At 43.4% G+C, this 20,416-nt stretch overlaps 1 protein-coding gene across 1 annotated transcript in view; it reads right to left on the bottom strand.

Moving 5' to 3' along the window:
* KMO (kynurenine 3-monooxygenase) overlaps positions 1 to 14,798 on the bottom strand; it is a 412,483-nt gene extending 397,685 nt beyond the window's left edge. Inside the window, exon 1 of the mRNA XM_085612308.1 lies at positions 14,668 to 14,798. Coding sequence (XP_085468434.1) covers positions 14,668 to 14,721 — 54 coding nt within the window. The 5' untranslated portion in view covers positions 14,722 to 14,798. The remainder of the gene's footprint in view (positions 1 to 14,667) is intronic.
* Between the last annotated feature and the right edge of the window lie 5,618 nt (positions 14,799 to 20,416).

Here is a 20,416-nt window from a genome sequence, read left to right as displayed (position 1 = left end):
CCAGTAAAGCATCAACGTCCGGTGGAGAAATTGTTTCTAAGTGTTAGACAGAGATGCAACACGTATTCTTGTCTGCATAACAGGCATCAGAGAACAGCCAGAATAAAGTCAATCCAGACTGGTCTAAATGACAAGAACCAAGACTTGCTCAGTCCTCGAAGACGAGGTGTGTCCAGATGGATAACCATGCGATGACGATATTGGCGCTACAAGAGCGTGAGTTCCATCTCCTTGGTGACTGGGATGTCCATTGCGTAGCAGAAAAAAGACAATCAGGATACCTGCAATTAGAAACAGGATAAGCGGAAACTCTCCAAAAATGCTTCCGAATACAGAGAGTATAAAGTTGGGAACAACTCCAAGGATTGTCTGAAAGGTGCTTAACAGTCCAGAACCTATGGTCTTAAATAGGTGGACAGTACCCGTTGTATCAGACATGTTAAAGATACGGTGAACCATTTCTGTGTAATGGAAAGGGCAGTTTGTTTGTATCAGTGCCTGTATCCCAGCCGAGGACCTTGCAACCAGGCGATCATAAGTTTCTCGGCTGGAGAATAAGGGCAGGGTGTGCTGAAGAAGCATGGCTTTCAATGGGCTCAGAATATCAAACCATACAAAGGAAACATTCAATGAAGGCCGTAACGGCACCTCCCTTATTGAGAGGGTCGGTGGAAACAATACTTGCATACAGCAAGTAACCCTGGAGCTTACAGTGACCAGATATGCGATGCCCTGGAGCACCTGCAACAACTTTGATCATTCAGCATCAAGTAACTCCCATTTGAAAGTAACTCGAATACTGGACTAATCACGGCAGCTGGGGAACCTTTCAAGTGGCAGGATAAGTTAACAACTGAACCATTACAGCCCCCATGATGCATAATATCCTGGCATATGAGAGATCCACTTAAGGAATTCTTGAAGTTGGTACCGCTAAGGAACACTTCCATGTCCCCATTCCTACATCGAAATCTGTACGTCAATTCCCAAGATTCCCGCTGAATTTCCTACCCATCATATCATATCTGCCTGCCTGGTGTTGTTCTAGGCTATACTAAAACTGGAAAGTAGTGACCAGTAATGTTATGTGGCCATAAATTAACCATTCTGTGGATGGTGACCATGCCACAGTAAAAGGTAATTGGTAAACTTTTTCAATGCGCAGCATTGTATACTTTGCTCCCCTTTGTGCCATTGTAATCTGTTTTTCAGTTAGATTGTATGCTGAAAATAGAGATGTACTGTTGATAAATCGCCAAGGCACATAACCAGTGTGCAATGATTGCAGCATCCAGCTCAGTGACATAGTAGAACATAGCTGAGATTTTTCATGTTGTAGTATGGACAAGTCTTGTTCTAGTACATCAATAGCAGAAGATACAATGTTGCCCAGTGAATAAATCCTGGATGTTAATGTAGTCATACCATTGTTAACTACAGCTAACGCCTTTTCTAGGTTAATTCTATCTATTTCACGGAGTCTCTCTGCAGCTTCTTGTTGAGAGATTTTCCAAATTTCATTATAGACAGCGTAATAGAAAAGTTTCCGATGTGGCTTTCGGGGACCTAGTAAAAAATCCCTTAAATCCACTTCATCTGAAAGTCACCTGGGACAGTGTCAAGGTTTTTAGCCACTCGAGACACAACTTCCCAACACTGTATGATGTCACTACCCCCGGATGTTCTCTTGGTACATATTGTGGGTCTGGCCTATGAATACTGAACCCTTCAGTTGTACCCCTGAATCTTGATTGATATCCATTTGTGTCTGTGGGCCAAACTAACCAACCCTTCCAATTGGAGTCTGATGTATCATACTGCATGATGGCATCTATTGTATCCCCTCCAAGTGATGTAAAATCGATGTGTGAAGGTGTCGGAAACCATGGTATGTTCAAATCCTTGTTCTTGGCTAGTCAAAGACAGAAAGTCTGTTGCACAGTTTCATTCAGAAATATAATTTCTTGCGGAATGAGGCACGCTCAGACAGTTGGGCAGTAGAAGATGCAGAATAAATCTGTTTGGTGTTAGTCAGCATATTTTTCAGTGAAGATGTAGGTGCAACCTCATTGTATAATGAGGTCTGGTCATAAGTGTTAAACCCTGAAAAATATGAAAATTTCTGTGTAAAAGTTTTCGAACAAATTTTGGTGGTGTTGGGCAATGTTCCCATTGGTGGTGTGTGAAAACATTAAGTGGGATACTGGATTTGTGTAAAACAAAGTGATGACCATAATGATGGTAACAGTACATGCTACCAAAGTCAGGTGTGTCTTCTAGCATTTCATTGTTTGAAAATGCAGCAGATTTTTCTAAATCAGGCAACATATTATTTACTGTTTCGAAATTCCAATCATCAGAAAATGCACTGGAGGTAATGATATCATTGAGAGATATTTTAAATAAATGTGGTATTTTTAAAAGTTCAGTAGGGCCAAATACATCATAATCAACCTTGTACCAAACTATACCATCAGGAATTGGAACAGCCATAATGTTCATGGAAAACAAGTCTCTTTGTTCACAATGAGACGATGTATGAGGTTTCAGGACAAAGTTCACATTGGATACAGCAGAGTGTTCTGGGAGATAATTTCCATTTGAGTAACCAAAACATAGGGGCCGATTCACAGTACGAATCTGAGTTAAAATCCTAAACTTACTACTTTTGGTATTCGCAGAAGGCATTTAGTGGTAGTAAAGTTAGGATTCCTAACTTTACTACTACTAAATTGAGACAAAATCCTAACTTTAAGACTTTTGGTATTCACAAAAGGCATTTAGTAGTAGTAAAGTTAGGATTCCTAACTTTACTACTACTAAATGCCTTTAGTGAATACCGAAAGTTGTAAAGTTAGGATTTTGTCTCAGTTTAGAAGTAGTAACCTGGTGGAGGTATTTTTAGTCTTTTGGATTCCCGGTGACAAAATATATCTAAAGTGCTCCCCGGAACATGGTCGAATCCATCTTGGTTGTTAGGGGCCTGGGTGAGACCCGATGATAAAGCATGCCACAACTACAGTGTCAAATAAAAATTATTATTTTTTTTTTTTAGATAGGTTAGGGCATCAACATGGAACATATACTGTATTAGGCCTGTGCTGCCCTTGAACAGAGCAAAGGAAGGCTGTACCATTGAGAGGACTACACTTCAATAAGACCATTGGTTCTGAGGACCAGGTGGCTGATCTCCTGGGTTCAGCTCTAGTATAAGAAGAGCTGAAAGACCCCAAACGGACAAAGTGGTAGCTACTGCAGAAGTTTTTCCGCTACCAGTCGCAGGGCATTACAGAGGACAAATACAAAATAGGCAAAACCTGCATGCAAGTCTGGCAGACCTGGGAGTGCTGTCCAAGTTTGGCTTTGTTGTTCACAAGGAACACCAGCCCCCACCAAATAGTCTGCATCCAACCACGGGGCAGAGGAATCAGTAGTACAGCATTGGCTGTCTGACTACTGCAACATAGAGACTTCGAGGGACTCCGATTACCATGGCGAAAGTTACCCCATATCACCTGTGGTGTGAGGAACCACCAGATGAGACCCACCGACTGCATCACAACTAAAGCATAATTTAGAGCATCTTTGCCTGCAACCTTTAGCATAGGGATCACTTCATTGACTTCTATCGTGGTTGTCCTGTAAAGTTTGTAACTGGCTTCAAAAACGCTCTGGTGGCCAGGTAACTATTCAAAGTAATCTTTCTGGCCAACCTAGACGTTATTCTTGCTGGATTTGGTCGTCCAAGCAGGGCCAGAGTACTCACACTAACTCTTTTCAAAGGTTTTCAAACTTCACGCTTGCCAATGCTTGTTTGCAGTTGCATCTAAAAGTGATTAAAACAATTAAAATCTGTTGCTATAGAAAATGATCAAGGTCTCTAAAAATGTATAAAAAATATGGTCTATTTTTATAAATTGTTGTTGTGTCTTTTTATTGGTGTGTGATTATCTTATTCTGTTGTTTGGTGCTGTTAAATGCTTCACACTAAGTTCCTTTGCCAAGCCTTACTGTATACAGACACAGCTACCCAGTGTTGAGCTCAGGTTAAGTAAGCGATACTGACTGAACCCAAGACTGCATCTGTGAGTGTACTCCACGATAAGGCCCCACAGTCATATCATAAGTACACCCAGATCCTCACAGTATCCCTTTATTAATGGTCTTGCTAGGGGTATGGCTAAAACTTCTCTCCAGGGTTTATTTAGGATATAATGGTCCAATGACCCTATATTCATTGTCTACATGTTTCAACCCCTATCCTATGGATTCTTTGGTCCAGGGCTTTCATCAGGATGCACTCTACATTAAATGCCCCGGAATGATATATTAGAATTTTTGTATTAGCATGCAACTCTACTTTACATGCAATGTGAGTATATTTACTCACCACATTGTAGGCCCACTGTTCCTGTATTTAATAGGCATGAGAATGATAGAACATTACCACTCACTCTATGTGTATCCCTGTACACCCTGTGCATGCCAAAACACCACATGGAAAGGTGTCCAGAAGGAGTAACAACTATCTTTTAAGCCACGCAATGAAGGTGTTAGCGACCGACTCCTGTTAACGTGCAACGCCATGCTTATTTATGTGTACTATATGCCAAGCCATTCTCATCACTCCTGCATCCCATGTAGTTCACACAATAAAGAATATTCAGACCTTTGTCACTTTCACATCCACTAATTTGTACTCCTTGTTAGTCACCCAACAGTAGCACGCCATGCTTTAAAAACGAGAAAAAAGAGCCATGGGGGATATCGTAAACACCAGATAATGCATTTTTATTAAAGAGTATGCTAAATTCCACCTCTACCCTCTTTAGGGTAACAGTGCAACCACTCAGGGCAGGGGAGCGTGTCCCTCTATTCACACACTACTTGTTTAAAATGTCACCGGAGGTAGGGATAGAATAGTCATAGAGTTAATAAACACCTCCATCTGTATAATAGAAAGTTTAGTCAAATCAGCATGAAGTATACCTTGTTAGCTCAAGGATGGAGTCCCGTACTCACATCGTCATGGGTACAAAGCCTCAGTATACCTAGTGTGGTATCACTCACACCTGACTCAAGGCGATCTGTACACAGTCTGGCGTTGATTTTAAATGTTTCATGGCAGTTCCAAGTGAAGGGCCCATAATTGCGTGGTGACGCTCAACTGTGTCATCACATCAAGTCTCCTAGCGCCTTGATTGTATGATGGGAAATCGTGTCCCTGCTGCCACCAGGCCTCCAAGCGGGATGGACGCGGTGTCATGGAAATAAAAACCTGATCTATTACTTGCTCAAAAAAAGAGGAACCGTGTTGCCTTGTGCCCTTACGCTTATTATGAAAGTAAACTCAATGTAAAATAACGGGGCGTTTGGCATCGCTCCATTAAACACTTGAGGAGTGGGCATTTCTATTATGAAGATACGATCCCTGTGATTCCATATAAACCTAATCTGCTTTTACAATCAGGGGACTTAAAAAGTACCTCAAAAAGGACTGAAATGAAAAAAGGAATGGAAAAACAAATGCAACAAATGAAATAGTACCTTGGGGAAACCAGGAATGACAGTCACCATTAGTTTCAATAGTAAGATATAAACATGAGGGAAAAGGTCCCAGTCACCATAAAGGTCTCCCTCTCCCTTAAGGTAGGCAGGGACCCAGTGACTGTTTGTATAAGTGTTAGGTTTGAAACTCCCATTCCATGCCATATTAGGTTAGCCGTGCTTGGCTAAATAGATGCCTTTTGAATTCACGTCATGCTACCTGCTGAGTTATCCCCGTAATGTACAGGCTTCAGTTAGCGAGTGTGACTCCATTTTGCATTTCGTAATCCCTATTAGGCTGCTTGAACTGTGCTTGAGTTAGTTAGGCCTCACTGCTCGCATTGCTTACTTCAGCAGAACACTTATTTTCTCTCTTGTTCAAGGCTGTTTCTCGACTTACTAATAATAGGGACATTCTGTCTTTGCATACCGATCTGAATGTGTAGTTTCTGCTCCCATGTTAGGACAAGCTGAGACCCAGCGCCCTGGCATTGGGCTCCTGATAATATGTACCCATCTGGCAGGTGTTAGCTCATCCCACTGTGCCTCTTTGTTTGTGTTCGGCCCAGGCCAGTATTTTTCCAAGGGGGCATGGTGGAGGCGTCTCAGGAGGGATTACTACTCACTGTAGACTGTTGGGGAGTCAGTCCCTCGGCAGACATCTTAGGGTGCAGGTCATGAGGGAGTCCTCTGCTGAGTATTTCTGATAAACATGTAAGTTTGTATTCTCTACTGTCTGACCGACTCTTCATTCTTGGGAAGGCATAGCAGGTGGTTGTAAAAAACCTGAGTGGCCCTTAAGTGCCACTTCCTTCATAAGTAGTTGTGCGGCGTACAGCTGTAGGGAGCTTTTTCCTTTTTTCCTCTTTCATCCCTCTTATCACAAAGTACCTGGAATGCGTCAAAATCAAAGATGAAAACAGGCACAGGGAACGGTGAGGTGCCGGGAAAGCAAAGCGATGCGTCGATTCCTTACTCCCAGGGGAAGTGATGCGTTGATTCCTTACTGCCAGGGGAGGTGATGCATCAATTCTTTACTGCAGCGCAAGGGAGGTGATGCGCTGATTCCTTACTGTCAGGGGAGGTGGTGTGTTGATTCCTTACTGCGAGGGAAGGTGATACATCGATCTTCGGAAATGCGGCCTTGATTCCTAACTGCATGGCAATGTTGATGAAGAACTTGGCACACAGGGACAAAGTGTCAAAAATCCTGACGTGCTGGGCCACTGCAGCAGAAGCAGAACAGGCGCTGTTTAGATTTTTCAGCCACGAAGCAGGTGAAGCATTCATTTCTTCAGCCACACAGCAGGGCCTGGGTTCGAATCGGAGCGGGTGCCCCGGACGTTGGTGAGACAGTGTTTTGGACTCAGGCTGCAGCAATCTTCCAGCCACACGGCAGGCACTGCCTCGATTCTTTGGCTGCACTGCAACGATGTGTTGTATTTTCAACCGCACGGCAGTGCTGCATCGGGAAATAAATAGTTGAGGCTGGTGAGTCCTTTCACAAATCCGACGCGTGAGTTGGACGTTTGAAACTCACACGTCGGATTTGTGAAAGGACTCACCAGCCTCAACTATTTATTTGGTTCAAGATGCCCCCATACCGTATGGCCACGAACTAATTGTGGACTCTGTCGGCACATCTAAAAAAACATACATTGATTAAGGTATTTCTGTATATTGACTCGTGGGCAATTACCATAGGATCTAACTTTCGGGAATTTCTACATGCTGATGACCCACAGAACTTTTTGGGCCCTCTTACCATTGCATCTTACGTCTGATTCGATCTACCTTTAATTGCTGGCTCATTTTGGCCTGTCATTAATAAAATTATATATATGCGGTCATAAACTGTGTCATTAAGGAGCCCCCTGATCACGCTATATGTATGTACACATATAAAAAGAAACTCTGGATGGGACTTTTGACCACCTGATGATCTCTATCTTCTGTGCCCTGACGAAGGAACTGTTGGACTTTAGGTCCACTCTGAAAAGCGCATCGGCGCCTTGTGTCAACTATTCACAGTTTGATAATTTTGAAAAGACGGTTCCTATTTGCCATCTTTAGTGTTATGTTTGTGAAAAGACTTTAATAGTGATTATTGTCATTACTGTACAGTAGATGCATTTTCTCCTTTTTCTTTTTTTATGTAAGTACTGTTGGTATGCATGTTGTGTGTGTGTATCTTGAGGCTATTATTGTTGTACCTATTGTATATTTTGTTTTGATGGGGTTGCTCATGTGATATTTATGTATAGAAATTCTAGGAATTGTTTAAATTGAATATACATAAATATAACTCTTTCTTAATACTATTTTTGATAAAATAAATCCAAGATGAAAATATTTTCTGTGGGACAATGATGTTTTTAATCATCTTTGGATATATTACCTATTAATGATTGAATAGGGGGAGGTTTGTTGTTTGTGTTTAGTGATTTCCCCTGTCCTCCTCTCCCCATTATTGAATATTCAGGGGCCCTCTTATGTTTAGTAGTAAAAATCTCCTCTTACTCCTGAAGTTATGGTGTCACAGCTCCAGTACTTATACCAGTTTCTGCCTTTGGAGTAGGCAAACTTCAAAGAAAAGTCTTTGTAGTACCCTGCCTTTCCGTGACCTGGCTCCAGACAAACAACAGGGGGTGGAGACAGCTTTGTGTGAGGACAAACACAGTCCTATTTAGGTGTCAGTGACTCCTCCCGCCACTCTAGCTCAGAAAGACCCATCAACCTGGTGATGAGCCATCAGGATATGCAGGTCACATCCCAGCTCCCTTTGTGTGACTGTCTAGAGTGAATGATCAACACTTCCTGTCTACAGGGGCATAGCTGAGCACAAAAATAAATACACATGATGAAACACAGGTCCCCACAAGTCAAAGTTTTAAAAGATGTAAACATTTTCAGCAGTGTTTCTGAAGTGATTTTTTATCATTTAGAAGGCATTGCATTGTGAGAACCTGGGTTCAAGTCCCCACAGTGCAATCAAGTCCCCACAGTGGGAGTGTGTCATCAAACCCACACACACACACAAAAACACACACACACACACACAGACACTGCATTCAAAATGCCTTATTTTTACTTTTAAAGGAGTTTAGAAGCTGACAGCCACTAACGAGATATGTGCCAACGTTCTATGATTAAAAGGACGTATGATATTACAAGTTCTAAAATAACTCATTTGTATAATGATGATGTCACTGGATATAGCAACAAACAACCTTTGAGTCTAACAATGGCATCATAGAAAATCATAATAAAGGCTAGGGGAAAGGAATCACTCTTCCCTGTCGATTCACCTTCTCGCTTCCCATTTTTTTGCCCTTCTTTCCTTAATACTTATTCCTTCTGTCTTTCTCTCTTCTTCTATACAATTCTCCTCTTCATTCGCTCTCTTCTCTACCACTGCATAGTGCTCTACTTCCTCCACAGTCCAACCAGCTGTTAACTAGCTCTAGTGGGTCACTTATTCCTTCCCTTTCTTTTCCACCTCTCCCTCAATCCCTCTCTCTATCCCTCTTGTGTTCATTCCCTTCTGTTTTATCTTGAACCTAATTTCCTTATCTCCCTCCCTTGGCACTCCTGTTTTTTTCTCTGTCATCTTTTCTCTCTCTTTTCTCTTTTATTTCCCTCATATCTCTTCCCTCTCTCATTAGCCCTGGCCGCTGACCTCAGTGACTCTGCCACTGCCTTTCCCTTTTTTATCCCTCAATCCCTCTCTCCTTCCGATCCTTTCCTTTTCACCTTGGCCCCTCACTCATCTATTTTGTCTTTCCCTCTTTCGATCCTTGTCTCTTTCTTTACACCTCTTTTTTCCTGTTCTGTCTGCCCTCCTGATACCTGGTTCTTACTTCTCCTTTAGCAGCACTGCTTTGATGGTCTTTCTCAGTTCTTTTCTTTGTTTTTTATCTCCCACTCCACTCCACTCTCTTATTTATTTCATTCCTCTCACCCGTCTCTAATTTTCCTACCACCTGTTACGGTATGCATACGTTCCCCCTGTGAGACAAACAAATGCACGACCCCTCACTGCATGTACTGGGGTGTGGGGATCAGTACCGGAGCACAATTCCTCATTGTGCCACTTCCTCTTGTTCAGGTATCACCCACATTAGAAGCAGGAATTTTCTGAGTGCTGACCAGACCAGTTCCGACTGCCTGCAGCCTAGGGGCAGCCGGCTATAATCACTCCAATCATGGCTCTATTGTCTCAATTCTGGAATAAGCTTACCGGTCAACAGGAGCCTATATAAAAGTCAAGGAATGCCCAACAACATTGGTATAATGTTATGAGCTACAATGAGTTTTGCCGGGTATCACGACTGCTTCATGTAATGTAATCAAAATGGTAGAGTTGAGTAGACAATGTCCACAACATAGGTAAAGTGTGGTCCCATACTTGACCAATGTTTAACACTCCATAATTCATATCCATAAAGAAATAGACACATATTCAACAAACATGTAACATGAAAGTCATAATATAATAAACAGAAACTTAAATCAAGATATTAGATACAATTATGTTCAATGTTATTTAATCACACTGAACATTGTGTATGGGTAATAAATCCATAAATACAATCCGAAACTTACCACAAATCAGTGCCCCGAGGGGGAGGAGACAGGGGATAAGAAGGAAAATTATGTGTATTTAATTGAGGGTTAAAGAAGTGTACAGATAGGCTGGTGACATTATAAGCATCACTATTTACATTGGTGGTTGGCTTCACTTTAAGCCCCTCAGTCAAGAAATTGATTATACACAAGAGTACAATGCCATAGTCTGGAGACAAATATCACAGTGACATATCACTGTTGATCAGACTGGCAGGTTGAAGAGTTGTCGACGTTTCGACCCCCAGAGAAGGATTGTAGGTTAATAGATCCCTTACGGAGGGGTCTTCATCAGGATTGTGAGGTGAGGGAGGGGGGCACCATGAGCCACTCCAACCATGAGTGCTATTCAAGGGATGGGCCTGTAGGCTCCTTGAGACAGAAAGCGAGACCAAAGGCAGCCACTGAGAGTCAATCTAGCGCAGTATGTCCCTTCCGACTGGTTAGGCAATCAACCAATTATAGGACCATAAGGTTCCAAACAAGCAGTCATAAGGGAGTCTTCATTCAATGGGCATATACACAGAGCCCGTGAGGTGCTCCGGCTCGGTCAAAGTGGAGCTTGAATCTTCTGAGTGATCGCTGCCTCTGTCTCATGGAAGGGACTCTGTGTACATGCCCATTGAACTATATATGTCTTGTGCCACATGTGCAGAGAGAATCTGCACATACGGGGAATTAAAGACTACTATCAAGGGCAATATATGTACTCCATAGTAGCAGTGTCTTATGTCTTGTCCTTAGCCCCGCCCCTAGCTCCGCCCACTTGCCACACTCATAGCTCATTTTAATGAGTACCTGCACTTATTTTTTCCCATTCAAAGCACTGCTTAAAAGGCATCATTGGTGCCCTTCATTTGCATTTGAAAGGCCTAATTAATTCTCAATAGGCTCCGAGAAGCGTCTGCTGTTGCAGACACTTGCACATAATGCTTGGAACTAGAATAACATCAAATAAAACCCATGATATTGAGCCGCATTATTTACGGCATTCAGGTTGATCAATAAACTGCATCACTAAAAAGAAGGTGCGCTGCTCACTTGTTCGTGTCCTTGTTGTCTACATTTGAAGGGCTTATTTAGTTCTTAAGAGGCATGACGGCCGCTGAAGGAAATGTTCCAAGTGATCAGTAATATGCAGTGTGTGAAAGATTTGAGCAGCAGCGTTATTCAATACAAGGATGCAAATGATGCAGTCGACTGTAAGTGCAAACTGAATGTCCGTTCCCCTACATAGGGATGGGCCATCACCCTGTGGGGTAAAATTCCACAGCATCTTTCCTGTTACGTGTACCCTGCTCCACAGCTCACTGTACAGGTTATGGCCAATCAGGGTCTGTTCAGATGCAATTCCTAGCTTGCCTCTACGCCAGTGTTGCGAGATGTCAACCAACATCTCGCTCTTTCTACAGATTCCCCACAGTTGTTCTTCCTCACTATCAATGATCTGGTGTGTTCAAATGTTCCACAGACAAATTCAAAGGTGTGTCCACGTCATTTCCACAGTCTTTTAGAGAAACAGCTGCTCAATCTGGGATCCCCGCCATCTGGGCCAACAGCTTAATCTCTAAAGGCTCAATATCTATTGTGCACCATTTCTGCTGCAGATCACAGCCTTTATTGAGCTTGTTTTTTAAGCCAAAACCCCAGACAGCAATCAACACGGAGCACCTAAGCCCCACCATTATCTAGGGGGGAGGGCGGGGGGGATCCAAGTCTTTTGCCCAGCATACATGTGAGGTTTTTCTTGAAATGTGTGGGTGGTCGATAGCTCACTAAAATATGACCTGCCCCATTAGCATTATTCCACACTACTCCCATTCAACTTTCGAGAAAAGTCAGGTGCCTTTTACTGATATGTTGCTAATTTCCTCCAAATCCTGACCTGCCTTTGTGGGCTGCTGTCATTAAGTGGATCAAATCTTATCACCTAAAAAAAATGTAGACCGTTATCCTTCAGCATGAGGGCCAAGAGCCCACAAAGTACATACACATATAAGTATATAGAAGTGGTCTCAAATTTTCGACCTAAAAAGGAAGTTACAGAAATCCTAATGGCCAAGTTCTTGCCTTACATCAGCTCTGGCCCACTGCTCATTGCTTACCACCTGATTAAAAATGAGATTGCTGGACACCTTTCAATCCCAGTACTCGCCTGCCACGCTCATTTATGTAGCAAAGATTATCAAATTTTCTTCTCCATGGTCTGTATCCCACATACCTTAACTATGTTGCACGACTATCTTGTTGTATAATGTTTACTTTTGTAATACCTATCCAAATTGTGAAGCACTCTGATATCCACCTGGATAAAACTTTCAAATAAAGAAATAAATAGAGCAGCTTTCATGAAACACTTTGTGCTTTAGTTGAAAAAAAAACCTTCTTCCCATATGTGGTTCAACCTCGCACCCGTGCACCTCAACATGTTTGTGTATCCCCCGCTCTCGAAATAGCCTTGCAGAAACTGTAATTTTTATGTTTCAAAAAGCCGACAGTAATCAGCAATACAGATCAAAATCTCTTACATAATGAGAGTACCAGCCAGGCTGGAACAAAAAAAGTATTATGCGAGGATAATCTTGAGTAATTCATACAGTTCTTTTTTGGTGCTAAGACGCTTTAACTTAAATATTTGCCTACAAGAGTGCCTTAAGAGAACTCTGAAATTGATGTGTGGCTGTGATATATTTTCTGTTCAAATAAGTCTCTCGCAAGCATGTTGTGTGACTTTTACACGTGTGGTGTGCTCTAACCATTCTGGCAATGAGGATTTCAGATAATATGTGTAGTTTTGCAAATATTACGGATATTTTTGAGGGGATTAGTGCTTTGTCTGTACTTTCAATTGTGCTATTTAATTTGAGATAACTGTACCTTACTTTTAAAGCAAGCACATATATTTATCTATATTAGAAAACTTTGAGAATACTGTGACATTCATATGTACAAGGGGATTGCACCACCGGAATGTCACTTTTACCGACGTTCCGGAGGCGCAATGCCCTGCTCCATATCTACAAAGTGGCGTTAAGTTTGTAGTTTAGCGACACTTTGTAATTATGGTACCCTCTCACACAGGAATCTGCGTGAAAGGGGGGTGCAATGGGTGTTGCTGTGGGCCTTCCACCGCAACACCCACTGCTTTTTGATGCTGCCCCAGATTTACACGGATCAGTAAGTCTGAGGCAGGGCCAAAAACAGGCATTAGATCCGCGCAACGAGGAGAAATTCTTTTATTTCTCCTCGTTTTTGCTTTTTTCTATGTGTTTGGCAGTAAAGAAAATCTCCATTATTGGTTGTTGATGTGCAGGAAGGGATACCTTCTTGAACATAAACAAATATTCCTGCAACTCATGCAACACAGGCACCCATGCACAATGGTGATGGCGCTAGGCAGCTATTTTTAGCGCCAGTGCTAGGGAAAACACAGGCACCGTAATTTTGTAAATATGTCTCATCCTTGCGTTTTGGAAATGTCACTGCGTGGCGCTGCAAAATTGGCCAAACGCGACACTCTGCGCCATTTCCTTGAACATATGCCTCTCTATTTTCAGCTTTACCTCAGCATGAGTGTAACTACTCAAAATTACAAAATAATGTACATTTGCAATCAGAGAAAGTAACAGCAAACACAGTTCTTCTGCATATAAAAACAATTATCAGCACTTGACACAATGCGACATGGCATGTGAAAGTTTGTACTGAAGGGCACAGTAAATGTCCCAATACCAATAAACAAATGTTCCTATATTGTTAATTCTCCATCTGCACTTTATCAAGGATGTTATAAAAATAGAGAAAGAGTAGGGCTGTAGAAGAAAGGCATTAAAAATAATTATTAATTAATACTGTGAATCTTTCTACGTAACATGCCACCCACACGTACATTACCTTACTGTTTTATCTAGGCATTTAAAGGTAAAAATGATGAAAATGCGTCCCAATTTACTTATTGTGTTTCCAAACTACGAGTATGTAGCAAGAAGCAGTACATAGAAATACAATACTATTAACCTTTATGAGTACATATTCTCTGATCGTTAAACAAAAGTTAAAGGACGCTTATGTTGCTGGTGCCCACTCGTTGGGAGGCACTGAACGTACCCACTTCGGCTCTGAATTACGCCAGGTACACTGTCTTCTATTACATTAGTTCAAGCGCCTGGGCACCGAGAGTCAGACTGGAAATCGTGGGACAAAAGGCGGCCGTAATGTTCCAACACCGTGACCACTCTTTCCAATTACGAAGTGTGCAGAACGAGAAAAACAAGGTGATGTTAACCCAGAAAAGAACAACGTGCAGACATTATTCTTCGTTAAGGAACCTGAATGACCCCGCCTCTTATATTTTCTGGGCTTTTAAATACTCACTGAAACTCAACAGGCAAAATGCACACAACACTCAAAGGATATTTGGTCAGGCTTTAGCAGATTACACCAAGTTAAATAAAAAACGCAGATTCCACTTAAACATTCAGACTTCAGTCTTACCAAGCCTCCTCCTACAACAGCTATTTGTTGCTTCTGAACTTCAGCGGAATCCATGTCAGAAATCGGGAAAAAGGAACGTCACGGAGAGCTGCACGAGAACCCTGCACGCTGCCTTTTAGAACCCGGTTATATCATGCTGTAGTTGCACGTCGAAGCTTATCATGGGACTCAGCGAGGGGAGGGTATACACAGTAACTCTGGGAGGAGTCGAGGGCGAGAGGGAACCACTGATGCCGATCAGCGGAATAAACAATTGTGTTTGCTAAATAAATTGCCCGAAGCTGCGCACGATGAAAGTAGTTCAGCCTTTTTAACCAGAAGCAATGTACAGGATGGGACTTGTAGGCCCATATTTTTAAGGAGAAACCGAAACTAAAAATGTCAGCAAGTAAAGCGCTAAACCAGGCCTAAGTTAAGGCAAGGGTGAAGAAAGGAGAATAAAATACCGCCCTCTGTAAACTCTATGAAATGAAATATTGGATCAAGGTAGGCGATCTCATATTTTTGCTATAAAAGCTCAGTGAATATTGTTCACTCAAGGAAAATTTGTAAAACATTGCATTTTACAAACAAGATTTTAAAGGAATTTGGTTAAAAAAAATTGCATTTAACCTTTCTTTTATTCTTTCCTTTTTTTCTTTCATTTTCTTCTTCTTTCACCCTGTCCTCCTTTCTGTCCATCTTTAATGCATTCTATTATCATTTCTTTACTTTTTTTGTATTCTCCTTGCATTCCTCTTTCATCTTTCTTTCTGTCTGTTCATCCTTCTTTCGTTCCATCTCTCATTGCTTTTTATCTTTCTGACCTTTATATTAAATTTCATTTACATTCCTTCTTCTTCACATCCGTTTTCTAATTCATTAATTATTTTCGTGTCCCTTCCGTTCTTCTTATCATCCTCTTGTCTTTACTTCACCCCTTTATTCTACCCTTGTTTTTATTTCCTTTATTTATCAGCACTTTCTCTTTTTTCTTCCTTTGCTCTTCCTTCTGTCTCCCAATTCGTCTTTCCATTATTCCATTCTATTTTCCAGCACTCCTTATTTCTTTCCCTCCTTTCATTCTTCGTTTTCTTTTTCCTTCCATCTTTTTCCTTCTTTCTTTTTTTATGTTTGAAAAGCTTTATTAGACATTCAATAAAGATATAAATACCAGCAATACAGAATCAAAATGTCACAGTAGAGGAATAACCGGATACTTGGCTAGTACATTGAGGAAAAGAATAAAAGTTATTTTTGAGATTTTATAAGAGGTAGGAAGGGTAAAGGGGAAGGGAAGGAGAGCAGGGGCGGGGAAGGGGAAAAAAATGTTAACACTTTGAGATAAAAGAAGACTGCATATTACATTGCATATAACATAGGAAACAGGGATCCACCCACTAGAGACCAGGGAGGGGGGAGCGGCCCCTTGGGCAAGGGCCTTTGCTCCCCCCCATAAAATTTGGGCCAATTTAGTCTTTCTGCCCCCCAGGGGCAGATGGGGCAGTAGCCCCCAAATTTCCCCCCCGGGGGGCAGAAAGCCAACTAGATACCATGGATTGTTGTTTATATTTCAATTAGGGGTGGGGGCTGCCCAAAATGGGCATGCCAATGCCCCCGCCCCTCCAGCCTCAAAGATACAGTCTTTCTGCCCCCCCTGGGGGGCAAATGGGGGCAGTAGCCCCTAATCTGCTCCCCGGGGGGGCAGAAAGCCCACTAGATACCAGGGAGTTTTAAAAAATTATAATTAGTGGTGGGGGCTGCCCAATATGGGCATGGCTATGCCCCCACTCCCCCATGCAAAAATGACAGCCTTTCTGCCCCCCGGGGGGCAAAAAGCCCAGTAGACGCCGGGGATTTTTTTGGGCAAATTTTAATTAGGGTGAGGGCATTGGCATGCCCAATTTTGGGCTGCCCCCACCCTAATTAAAATTTGCCCCAAAAAATCCCTGGGGTCTAGTGGACTTTCTGCTCCCCCTGGGGGGCAGATGGGGGCATTAGCCCTCAATCTTCCCCACCGGGGGGGGGCAATAGGCCCACTGGACGCCAGGGATTTTTTGGGGGCAAATTTGAATTAGGGTGGGGGCTGCCCAAAACGGGCATGTCCATGCCCCATCCCCTCCCCTTAAAAAATTACAGCCTTCCCGGCCCCCCTGGGGGCAGATGGGGCAGTAGCCCCCAATCTGCCCCCCCAGGGGCAAAAAGCTCACTAATTGCAGGGAATTTTTTGGGCACATTTTAAATAGGGTGGGGGCATTGGCATGCCTGTTTTGGGCAGCCCCCATCCTAATTAAAATTTTCCCAAAAAAATCCCTGGCATCTAGTAGGCTTTCTGCCCCGCCCGGGGGCAGACGGGGGCAGGAGCCCCTAATTTGCCCTAACCGGGGGGGCAGAAAGCCCACTAGATGCCAGGGATTTAAAAATAAATATATAATTAGGGGTGGGGGCTGCCCAATATGGGCATGCCATTGCCCCCACCCCTCCTGCCACAAAGGTACAGACTTTTTGGCCCCCCGGGGGGCAGATGGGGCAATAGCCCCCAATCTGCCCCCCCCCCCGGGGGCACAAAGCCCACTAGATACAAGGGATTTAAAAAAAAATCTAATTAATGGTGGGGGCTGCCCAATATGGGCATGCCCATGCCCCCACCCCCCCTGCAAAAAGGACAGCCTTTCTGCCCCCCTGGTGGGCAGATGGGGGCAATTGCCCCTAATCTGCCCCCCTGGGGGGGGCAAAAAGCCCACTAGACACCAGGGATTTTGGGGGGCAAATCTGAATTAGGGTGGGGCTGCCCAAAATGGGCATGCCAATGCCCCCACCCCTCCCCCACAAAAATTACAGCCTTTTTGCCACCCCGGGGGGCAGATGGAGGCATTAGCCCCCAATCTGCCCCCGGGGGTGCAAAAAGCCCAGTAGACGCCAGGGATTTTTTTGGGCAAATTTTAATTAGGGGTGTTTTCAAATCGGAAACAAACTCTCCGCTTGTGTTCTGCCTGTGTTCGTGCCCTGGGCTGGGCTGCCTAACCCTGATACCCGGCTACCTCAAACCATCGTCCCTCCCGCCGCCGCAGCAGTAACAATCATTGTGGCCGCAGTGTGGGGGGACTACGTGCCCCAGAATCCTTAGTGGCCGGAAGATGCCGATAGCCAATTGCGCCAGGAGGCATAAAGAGCGAGCAGAGGCCCGACGGAGCGGGTGTTTTCAAATCGGAAACGAACTCTCCGCTTGTGTTCCACCTGTGTTCCTGCCCTGGGCTGAGCTGCTTGACCCTGATACCCAGCTACCTCAAACCATCGTCCCTCCCGCCGCCGCAGCAGTAACAATCATTGTGGCCGCAGTGTGGGGGGACTACGTGCCCCAGAATCCTTAGTGGCCGGAAGACGCCGATAGCCAATTGTGCCAGGAGGCATAAAGAGCGAGCAGAGGCCCGACGGAGCGGGTGTTTTCAAATCGGAAACGAACTCTCCGCTTGTGTTCCGCCTGTGTTCCTGCCCTGGGCTGAGCTGCTTGACCCTGATACCCGGCTACCTCAAACCATCGTCCCTCCCGCCGCCGCAGCAGTAACAATCATTGTGGCCGCAGTGTGGGGGGACTACGTGCCCCAGAATCCTTATTGGCCGGAAGACGCCGATAGCCAATTGCGCCAGGAGGCATAAAGAGCGAGCAGAGGCCCCGCGTCGCGGGACGCGCACGGGCGGCGCCGGGCCAAGCCGGGGCAAAGGGCGGGCCCTCTGTAGACCTCAGGAGCCGAAGGAGGCCGGGCCGGGCACACCCCCTTGACTTTGGTCTGTACTGTTCCCTTTTGATCATTATGTAGCGTGGTTAGGTTCAATTTTAGTGTATATCATTGTCATGTCTGTTTTGTTCCCTTTAGCTCTGTTGTATGCATTAAGCTAGCGGTGTATTCTATGAGTCTCACTGACATGGCTGATTGTACCAACAAAGGTACCCTTGATGGCTATTTATTTAAAGTTAACTCGGGACTAGATCGTGAAGTTACACTTGCTGAATTAAGGGCGAGGCGCCGAAGCTCTATTGAACTTATTAAAAGTACGCCTTTACTCACGGCCCCTTCCCTAGACACGAGTGGACTTTCTCATGAAGAGATTTCACATTTCCTGGGTAATAATGACCCCCTAATACTACCTAGAAACCCAATTTCTGTTGAGTTATCTAATGATCTGTCTTCAACTGCTTTACCTTTATTTTTTAATTCAGTAACTGAACCAGTTGTTTTGAATGGATCATTATCACAAGCTATTAAGTCTGTGCCTCAAAAGGTTAACTCATCTAGGCTACCGAAATTATCAGGCCTATTACCTAGAAAAAAGAGAAAGATAGACTCTGAGTCCCAAAAGAGTAAATAAAAAACCCAGTCGTAACCCTGACTTGACTCATATTAACAAAGGCTCTATTGATAATACTTCTTTTTCCGTCATGTCTACATCATGTCCTGCAAATGATATAACTATCACGGAACTATCGGGTAACATTGATCAGTTATTGAAATCTCTTATGTTACCTATTGTTGAGAGTTTAAAAGCTATTGAAAAAAGGCTAGATAAAATAGAGTCTCTAATGGGTAACAATAGGGATTCAACTATGAGTTCCACAAAGTCAACAACAGTTTCTCCTATTGTTTTAGCTCCTGTTGTTCCACCCTCTATTGCACTACCACAAGAGTCGACCTCTCAAGCCAACTCAAGCATTAACAATGTAACTAGAAACAATGTAGGAGAAACTATTATCCCTAAGTCAATGCATTTAAACAAGAACAGAGATCCCGTGAGAGAAAACATACCAATATGTCGGGGTCCAGTGTGTGATGGAAAAAGACGCAATTCGCTTTCTAATGCAAAGACACGCGGGCCTTTTTCTATTGACTTGCCACCAGAAGCTGTCCCTCTTGTAGTTGTACTTGCGGGTGTTCCAACTTTAAAGGATGACGTAATAGAGGGATATTTACAGTTAAAAAACAAGGTGATCTATTGGCTAGGACAAAATCGCCCTCTCCCCTTGTATATTAATGGGGAAATCTTACATGTTAGGCGTTTACCCTGGTTGGGAAATACACCAAAGAATATAAATGGGGACATCATTTTAATCAATTTTAGAGACCCTAGAGCTGTTAGCCATATTCTTAACTGGCACTCAAATCACACTAGGTCTTCTATTACAACCTGGGAATTAACTTATTTTTTTCCCAGACCTAAGGTAGTTTCCACTATTAATCCTGGGGCTTTTCATATTCAACCCAACCCCTCTATTCCGCTGAGAAATCGTTTTGAGGCATTAGCAAATCTAGAAGACGTGGATTGACTTAATAACCCCAAGGTCCCGTCAGTGGTCCATGATGAGCCATTGCCTGATTTATTTCCATCTCCTAGTGAGTTACGAAATCTAGTGCCAGATGCAAGTGCAGACACTTGTAATAATTATCTTATTGTCCCTGACTTTCCACCATTTGTCAACGGTTTGGCCAATACTGAGGCTATCACGGGGAACTTACTCTCCTGGAACATTGCAGGGATATCCTCTAAACTAGAATCTGAGGACTGGACAAGTTTTGTTAATAACCTTGATTTATGCATATTCCAGGAGACTTGGTCATGTGAACCCTCTTTTGTACAGGGATATTTGAATTACTTTGTGCCTGCACTAAAGGGCCCAAGGGGGAGACCTATGGGGGGCCTAACCATTTGGGTCCGTCAGAGTCTAAAGTTGGTTATCAAAGTTGTTGATCCTAACAATCGAGATATCCAACTAATT

This window comes from Triturus cristatus, chromosome 6 (assembly GCF_964204655.1).
Source record: "Triturus cristatus chromosome 6, aTriCri1.1, whole genome shotgun sequence".
Classification (NCBI taxonomy): domain Eukaryota; kingdom Metazoa; phylum Chordata; class Amphibia; order Caudata; family Salamandridae; genus Triturus; species Triturus cristatus.
Note: the sequence above shows the minus strand (reverse complement) of the source record. Positions and strands in the feature narration are given on the sequence as shown.